A 9,091-nucleotide genomic window follows, 5' to 3' on the forward strand; every position below is an offset into this window, starting at 1 on the left:
TTGACAAGGAAAGATAAGGTTGCAATTTTAATGTAGTTAGATTTATCAATCATTTCTCTTATAATTTGTGCTTTTGAGGCAGGAGAATAAGGTCTGGAGGCAGGAAACCTAAGGCCAATTTGCACTGACTTCTTAGAACTGAATCAAAAGGAAAACCCCAACTTTCCCCGCCCAAGTAGCAAAAAAATTAGAGGCCACTCCCTTTGCAACCTTCCACCCCACTCTGTGCAGCAGATGAAAAGTGGAAAGTACCTCTGTATTAGTCTGTTTTCACTCTGCTGATAAACGCATACCTGAGACTGCCTAATTTATGAAAGAAAGAGGCTTATTGAACTGAACAGTTACATACGGCTGAGGAGGCCTCACAATCGTGGCAGAATGCAGGGAGGAGCAAATCACAGCTTACATGGATGGCAGCAGGAAAAAGAGAGGTTGTGCAGAGAAACTTGTTTTTGTTTTTGTTTGTTTTTCTTTTTCTTTTTTAGACAGAGTTTTACTCTTGTTGCCCAGGCTAGAATGCAGTGGTGCCTTCTTGGCTCACCACAGCCTCTGCCTCCTGGGTTCAAGCTATTCTCCTGCCTCAGTCTCCTGTGTAGCTGGGATAACAGGCATGTGCCACCACACCTGGCTAATTTTGTATTTTGGTCAGGCTGGTCTTGAACTCCCAGCCTCAGGTGATCTGCCTGCCTCAGCCTCCCAAAGTACTGGGATTACAAGCGTGAGCCACTGCACCCAGCTGAAATTCCCATTTTTAAACCATCAGATCTTGTAAGACCCATTCACTATCATGAGAACAGCATGAGAAAGACTTGCCCCCATGATTCAATTGTCTCCTACTGGGTCCCTCCCACAACACATGGGAATTATGGGAGCTACAAGATGAGATTTGGGTGGGGACATAAAGCCAAACCATATCAACCTCTGATTGGTACTCTCTTGCAACCAATCAGACTGGTAGCAGGCCTAGTCTTCATTTGTATAGGGATATAACTTTGTTATTTCACTTCAGCCTCTGGTCCCTTCCTATAACCAGTCAGACATTTTCATAGGGTTTAATTTTGTAACTTCACTTCAGCCTCTGATTGGTCACCTTCCATAGCCAATCAGACTGGTCATGGACCTCTCCTTTATTTACATAGAGTGTAAACCAAGTAACCAATGGGAAACCTTTAGAGGGCATTTAAAACCCAAAAATTCTGTAACCAGCCCTCTTGAGTGGCTAGCTTGAGCCTACTCCCATTCTGTGGAGTGTACTTTCATTTCAATAAATCTGTACTTTTGTTGCTTATTTCATGACTTTATTGTGCATTTCTTCCAATTCTTTGTTCAAAACACCAAGAACCTGGATGACTTGTAGTCAAGGCCTTCCACTGGTAACATTTTAGGAAATTCTTTCTTACCTTTAAGTGATAAGAAATGTTTCTATATTTTTTTCTTTATTTTTTTTTAAAGTTTGCTCTTAAAATTTAACTTCTTAAGCCATATGGGAATTTCTTTTCCTTATAGATAGAAAATTTTCTTGCACCTTTTAGAAAATAGTCCTCTTTCTCAGATTGGTGATGCCATCTCTCTTGTTTCCATGGCTCTGTGTCTAGAAACTCTGCTGTTTTCCACTAGTAAAGTCATCTATCCCTGCATCAACACCAACTTCCTTACTTACATAGCTGTAAAATGTCTTGATACTTTCCCAGCTCTGCTTTATTATTCTTTAGGAATGCCTTGGTTATTGAGTTTTTTAATCTTTCAAATGAGTTTAGAATCTGCTAGTTAAGTTATGATTAAAAAAAAAAAAAGTTGTGGTTTTTGATGAGACACTGACGTGGGAGAATCACTTGTGCCTGGGAGTTCGAGGCTATACTGAGCTATGATCACGCCACTGCATTTCAGCCTGGGTGACAGAGAGAGACCTTGTCTCAAAAAAAAATGTTATGTTATCTCTAGGTTTTTGGTATGTAACTTTATAGGTATTAAAAATTTCTCTTATTTTGACACAAGTTTTTTTCTTTAATCATAGAGGGATATTATATTTTATAAGATACTTTTTCTGCCTTATTTGGAATGGTCTTTTTCTTTAATTAGTTAATTAATGCAGTATATGATGTTTACACATGTTTAGATAATCCAAGTAAAATTACAGACAGTTGGGGTTTTATTATTTATTTATTTATTTATTTACTTATTTTTGTTTTATTTTTGAGACGGAGTCTTACTCTGTCGCCCAGGCTGGAGCGCAGTGGCGCGATCTCGGCTCGCCACAACCTCTGCCTCCCGGGATCAAACTATTCTGTCTCAGCTCCCTGGGCAGCTGGGATTACAGGCATATACCACCACGCCCAGCATTTTTTTTTTTGTATTTTTAGTAGACACGGGGTTTCGCCATGTTAGCCAGGCTGGTCTCAAAATCCTGACCGAAGGTGATCCACCTGCCTTGGCCTCCCAACGTTTATTCTTATTTTTGGAAAGATAGGGAGTCATGCTATATTTCCTGGATGCTCTCAAACTCCTGGCCTCAAGTAAACCTCGGCCTCAGCCTCGCAAACTACCCGGATTACTGGGTGTGTGCTGCTGTGCCCAACAATCACAGAACTGTTAATACGCCACATTTCGCAAAACCTACCTCTTTTCTGCCCCGAGTCTTTCTATAACAGTGGCCCCCAAATTGAGATTTTAGTATGATAGTATGTAAAACTTAATAGGTAAATCAGCCATGTTTCCTTTCAGTATACTATAGTTCCCTTACCAACGTCAAACCACCCTTGAGTTTCTGAGGTATAAGAAATTTGGGTTAGCTGTTCCTTGTTTCTAATATTTGCAACTTTGTTCATGAATGAGAGTGACCTGCACTTTTCCTCTCTTACACTGTTCTTTCAGGTTTGGAGATCCATGTCGTAGAGGCTTCATAGAATGGGTTAGTTCCTTTTTTTTTTTCCTTTTTTTTTTTTTTATTTTTTATTTTTTGAGACAGTCTTATTCTGTCACCCAGGCTGGAGTGCAGTGGCACAATCTCAGCTCACTGCAACCTCCACCTCCCGGGTTCAAGTGATTCTCATGCCTCAGCCTCCCAAGTAGCTGGACTACAGGTATGAGCCACAACACCTGGTTAATTTTTGTATTTTTAGTAGAGGTGGGGTTTCGCTGTGTTGGCCAGGCTGGGCTCGAACTCCTGGCTTTAGGTGATCCTCCCTCCTCGTCCTTTCAAAGTGCTGGGATTAACAGGTGTGAGCCACCATGCCTGGCCTCCTTTACTTTTTCTTGAAATTTTGCATAAATTGTGACACTCTGTTTCAAAAGTTTAGATTTTGTCTGTAAAACCTTCAAGTCTTTCTTGGTATCTTCTTTGTAGAGACACTTTCATCTTCCAATTAACTTTTTGTAAGATTATAGGAACTTCTTAATTTTGATAATTTTATTTTTCTAGGAGTTCGTTCACTTGGTTTATGTCTCGTTAGTCATTCTGTGTTCACAGAAAGTAGATCTACTGAGGCTTTCCTATGTGCTTGTAAACGCCTTGATATAAGAGGATTTTAGGCTCCTTATCATCTTTTTCGTCTTTTATAGGTATCATCTGTTCACATCATGGTCAGCTAGGCAGGTGATCAACTTTCATTTATGTGCAGTTCAGGCGACTGTCCTCTTAACTCATATTTCTAGAAAGATACTTTTCTTATTTCCTCAAAGCCGTTTGTCTTAGATTTTCAACAAGAATAGTTGAGGTGTTTCTTAGCTGGCCCCACCTCATCTAATGTACCCAGTTGTGTAGGGAATAAAATGATTAGTTTAATGATTTAGCATCACAAAATAACCATGGTTATTATTTTGAATTTGGATTACATGATGTGGTACTGCAGCTATAAATAGGCACTTAAAAAGAAAAAAGATAGGCTGGGCACAGTGGCTCACGCCTGTAATTCCAGCACTTTGGGAGGCCGAGATGGGCGGATCATGAGGTCAGGAGTTGAAACCAGCCTGACCAACATGGTGAGACTCTGTCTCTATTAAAATACAAAAATTAACCAGGTGTGGTGATGCTCACCTTTAATCCCAGCTACTCAGAAGGCTGAGGCAGGAGAATTACTTGAACCCAGGAGGTGGAGGTTGCAGTGAGCTGAGATCACGACACTGCACTCTAGCCTGGGCGACAGAGGAAGACTAGTTCTCAAAAAAAAAAAAAAACCAAAAAATACAAAAAAAGAAAGAAGACAATAGTAATAACAAAACCTTAATTTAATACTTTTAAAAATCTCTTCTTAACATTTTATCTTCTAAAATTTAAATGCATAGAACATTTTATTCAGTGGGAAACTTCTGGATAATCTGTCTTCATATGAAAGGATAATGTAGGAATTAAAGTAACTCTTTGAGATCTTTCAAGAGAATAGATTATAATTCCATGCTGAGCAACAAACTAATTTGTCATCATTAAAGACTGTCCATTTATTAGCCATGTTCAAGGTCAAGTGTAACCAGGCATGGTGATACTCATCTTAGGCATAAGCTAAGAGCGTGCAGTAACAGCCCGAAATTCAAGTGTTCATAGAGTATCAAACAGCTGCTTGAAATATGGAATTCATTGATACTCTGAAAATGTTTCACAGGAAGAAGCTGTTTGTTTTGATTCTGAGCTGGATGAACATATTAAATGGTTTCAGCAAGAATATGTGAAAACAGAAAAGAACTGGAGAGAAATTGACAAGAGAATGAGCCAAACTTTGGAAATAAGAAGAAGGATGATTGGCAGCCGAACACCTCTGAAGGATATTCTTCAACTGTTTCCTTTCTTGAAGTGCCCTTATCAGGTATCTTTATTCACTTATAATATGAAATAAATATGAAATACATATATACATTTTGCTCTGTCACCCAGACTGGGGTGCAACGGCCTGTGATCTCAGCTCATTGCAACCTCTGCCTCCCAGGTTCAAGCGATTCTCCTGCCCTAGCCTCCTGAGTAGCTGGGACTACAGGCAAGCACCACCACACCCAACTAATTTTCGTATTTTCAGTAGAGATGGGTTTCACCATCTTGACCAGGCTGGTCTTGAACTCCTGACCTCAGGTGATCTGCCTGCCTTGGCCTCCCAAAGTGCTGGGATTACGGTGTCCAAATGGATTTCTCCCTCTTTCCTCTTGGAGTGGTAACAGGATAGCATAGCAAGACAGTGGGCATGAATCTCAGTAGGGCAGGAGACCCAAAGGGCTGCAGCTAGAGTTATTTGATAGGAATTTCAGGAAACAGACCCTCCCTCCCTACCCTCTTTCCTAACCCTGAAAAAGGAAAATTTAAAAAAAAAAAGAATTTCAGGAAGCATATTAATATAATAGGCAGTGGCTGCCTTCAGAACTGAAGAGTTCTCTGTCGTTGGACATATTGTAGAGGCTGGTGGATCATTACTTGGGGGTATTTTGACAATGTGAATCATTATTCTCTTTCATGCTTTTAGATACTCAAGATAGTTTATTAAGGAACTGTTATTACGCATCCTTACTCAAAACATGTTTCCTTTATGATCCAAAATGATTTCATAAGTGTTCTTAAAAATACATGAAATTTAGGGCTGGGCACGGTGGCTCATGCCTGTAATCCCAACATTTTGGGAGGCTGAGGTGGGTGGATTGTTTGAGCCCAGGAGTTCAAGACCAACCTGGGAAACCTGGTAAACCCCATCTCTACTAAAAATACAAAAATGACCGAAGCCTGGTGGTGTGTGCCTGTAGTCCCAACTATTCAAGGAGGTTAAGGCAGGAGGATCACCTGAGCCTGGGGAGGTCAAGGCTGCAGTGAGCCATGATTGGGCCACTGCACTCCAGCCTGGGTGACACAATGAGACCCTGTCTCAAAGAAAAAAAATGTGTGTGTGTATATATATATGAAATTTAATGAGTAAATCAAATACCCTTCCATTTAGTTCACTTAGAGTGGCCATTCAAGGGTCTTTCACAATTTTAGTGAATTTTTGGTGGTGGTATATGATGAAAGATCATCAAAGATTTTACCCAAGTACATACATATTTCATGGAGAAATTCTGTGGAGTCGGTTTACCAAATTAAACATGAAACATCTATGTATTTTTCTTCCAAACAAAAGGGAAATAAGAGTTTGCCTGTATGACTTTAATAGTAATGGAAGTAGCAAACATCTGAATGCTGCTCTGTAGCAGCATGTTCTCCGTGCTTTACATGGATAAATTTACCTAATCCTCTCAGCAACCATATCGTGGCTTTTGCTTGTTTCCCCTTAATCTTCGGCTTGTTAGGAACTGTGATAGTCAGTCGCCTCTGGCTATTAGAAGAGTATGCCAAATTGACACACCTGCAAAATACAGGTTTAAAACAAAAGCCTGTCAAACTGACGGTCTATACACTTCTTACATGTAGGGAGCATGTTTTAATATTAACAGTCCCCAAAGTGCCTAGCAGAGTACCACATGTGACATAGCAATGCAATCTCTATTTTTTGAATGCTGAATTAGTAGAGGTAGGTTAGGCTGTTGTGGTCACTAATGTCGCAGCCTTAGGGGTTAAGCAACTTTTCAAAGAACCATTGGTGACAATAAGGCAGAGAGAAATCTGCCATAGCTTGAATGAGGAGCAGAGAGATTTCAGACCTGAGGCTGTGTCTCCTGTGCCTTGTTGAGGCTTCCCACTGTGGTATAGGTGTATCTTCCCCCACCATTCCTCAAGTATTTCACTGTTTATATACAAAATATGGAGTATGGGTTTTGTAACGACTGTACTTATTGAATAGAGTTGTCTATTTATTTATACGGAGTCTTACTTTGTCGCCCAGGCTGGAGCACAGTGGCACAATCTTTGCTCACTGCAGCCTCTGCCTCTTGGGTTCAAGTGATTCTCCTGCCTCAACCTCCCAAGTAGCTGGGACTACAGTTGCACGCCACCACACCCAGCTAATTTTTTGTATTTGTATTAGAGATGGGATTTCACCATGTTGGTCAGGCTGGTCTTGAACTCCTGACCTCAGGTGATCCACCTGCCTCAGCCTCCCAAAGTGCTGGGATTACAGGTGTGAGCCACCGCGCCCCACCTTATTGTTTTAAACAAAAGAACGAACCATTTTCAGTTTTTCCAGGAAGTACCTCCCTAACTCAGGCCTGATTAGGCTGGGATTTACAATTTATAAAACCCTTGTTCTGCTTCCTAAAATAGAAGCAAGTTTGTTTTAGAAATGCCTGGTTAACAAATGATCCCGTAAGAGGACAGTTGTCCCTGTTCCAAACCACCCCCACCACCCGTTGCTCCCGCCATTGTGAAAACAATGAGTGTTTAGGAAGCTGGTGGAGACAGAGTGGCAGAACAGTAGCAGTTAGGTAGGGGTAGGGGTTGGTCCTAGCTGTTAACACTGACCCTCCATCGCCCCCATGCTCATTAACCTCCTTCCTCAAAAAACTTTCTGTCAACAGAAAATTTAAAATTTCAGGCCGGGTGCGGTGGCTCACACCTGTAATCCCAGCACGTTGGGAGGCCGAGTTGGGTGGATCACGAGGTCAGGAGTTCACAACCAGCCTGGCCAAGATGATAAGATCCCAATCTCTACTAAAAATACAAAAATTAGCCAGGCATGTTGGCTTGCACCTGTAATCCCAGCTACTCGGGAGGCAAGGCAGGAGAATCACTTGAACCCGGGCGGCAGAGGTTGCAGTGAGCTGAGATCACGCCACTGCACTCCAGCCTGGGTGATAGAGTGAGAATCCATCTCAAAAAAGAAAAAAAATCAGAATGTAACAATTTATTAGATAACCTAAAATACCATCAAGTAGGAATGTGTTACTGAGATCTATTGGATGTTGCACAAGACAAGTAGAGGGAGTTGAGAGAAGGAAAATACCAAACACAAACTGACACCCTTCCCCACATTTTCCAGAAAATCCTATCAGATGCCATAGTTTCTGCCTTCCTGAGAAACAATTTCAGTCATCATCTCTTCATCTAAGTGAAGTACATGAGAATCGCCAGCTAATAAATCTCAAAAAATTTTAAAAATAAAGAAACTGAGTTTGGTTTTGGCCCAAATGGAGTAACAGGTACCGGCCTAGTCTTCCCACTGTTAATACAGATAAAGCTGGGAAAAAAGTACGCACAAGGCAACTGCACTCAGGCATTAGGTAATGGGCATTGCAGGGCTCTGATCCTTGATAACAGGGAAAGACATACAATGTGCCTCAGTTTAGTACGTGGGTTACTTTCTAGCTCACTGTATAGAATGGTGGGAGGAAAGCAGAATGCAGAGGTCTCACGGAGCTGCACAGGAAGAGACTAGAGTTGAGGAATGATGAAGCAGCTGGCCTTTGTAGAACAGGCACTGGAGGAAATCGGGCTGGGGTTCAAGTCTACACAGGGATCCCCTGGGGATCCTTGGCTGAGAGCCTAGACTTCACACAGTGTTAATAATAAGAATTCTTGGTTAGGCATGATGGCTCACGCCTGTGATCCTAGCACTTTGGGAGCCCAAGGCAGGCAGATCACTTGAGGCCAGGAGTTCAAGACCAGCCTGGCTAGCATGGTGAGACCCTGTCTCTATTAAAAATACAAAAATTAGCTAGGAGTGGTGGCACACACCTGTAATCATAGCTACTCAGGAGGCTGAGGCAGGAGAATGGCTGGAACCTTGAAGGTGGAGGCTGCAGTGAGCCCAGATCATGACACTGTATTCCAGCCTGGGCAATGGTGCAACACTCTGTCTCATAAAAAAAGAAAAGAAAAAAAAAAAGAATTCTGGCCCAGTGTGTAGAGACCCTGCTGAACATCTCAGACATCCATCTGAGACTCCAGAAAGCAATGCCTCTTGAGTAAGAACCATGCCTAAGCTTGAGCCAGGACCTTAGCTAGGACTAAGGACAAACACAAAAACAGAATTGCTGCTGGGCGCGGTGGCTCAAGCCTGTAATCCCAGCACTTTGGGAGGCCGAGGCGGGTGGATCACGAGGTCAAGAGATCGAGACCATCCTGGTCAACGTGGTGAAACCCCATCTCTACTAAAAATACAAAACATTAGCTGGGCATGGTGGTGCGTGCCTGTAATCCCAGCTACTCAGGAGGCTGAGGCAGGAGAATTGCCTGAACCCAGGAGGCGGG

At 42.0% G+C, this 9,091-nt stretch overlaps 1 protein-coding gene across 3 annotated transcripts in view; it reads left to right on the plus strand.

The window, feature by feature from the left end:
• SAMD3 (sterile alpha motif domain containing 3) overlaps positions 1 to 9,091 on the plus strand; it is a 74,761-nt gene that overhangs the window by 58,558 nt on the left and 7,112 nt on the right. For all 3 annotated transcript variants that reach the window (XM_032274811.1, XM_032274809.1, XM_032274810.1), the window contains one exon: positions 4,596 to 4,796. In XM_032274811.1, the coding sequence (XP_032130702.1) occupies positions 4,596 to 4,796 (201 nt within the window). The remainder of the gene's footprint in view (positions 1 to 4,595; positions 4,797 to 9,091) is intronic.

The sequence above is a fragment of the Sapajus apella genome, unplaced genomic scaffold (assembly GCF_009761245.1).
Source record: "Sapajus apella isolate SASKATOON/1434 unplaced genomic scaffold, GSC_monkey_1.0 scaffold6, whole genome shotgun sequence".
NCBI classification, from domain to species: domain Eukaryota; kingdom Metazoa; phylum Chordata; class Mammalia; order Primates; family Cebidae; genus Sapajus; species Sapajus apella.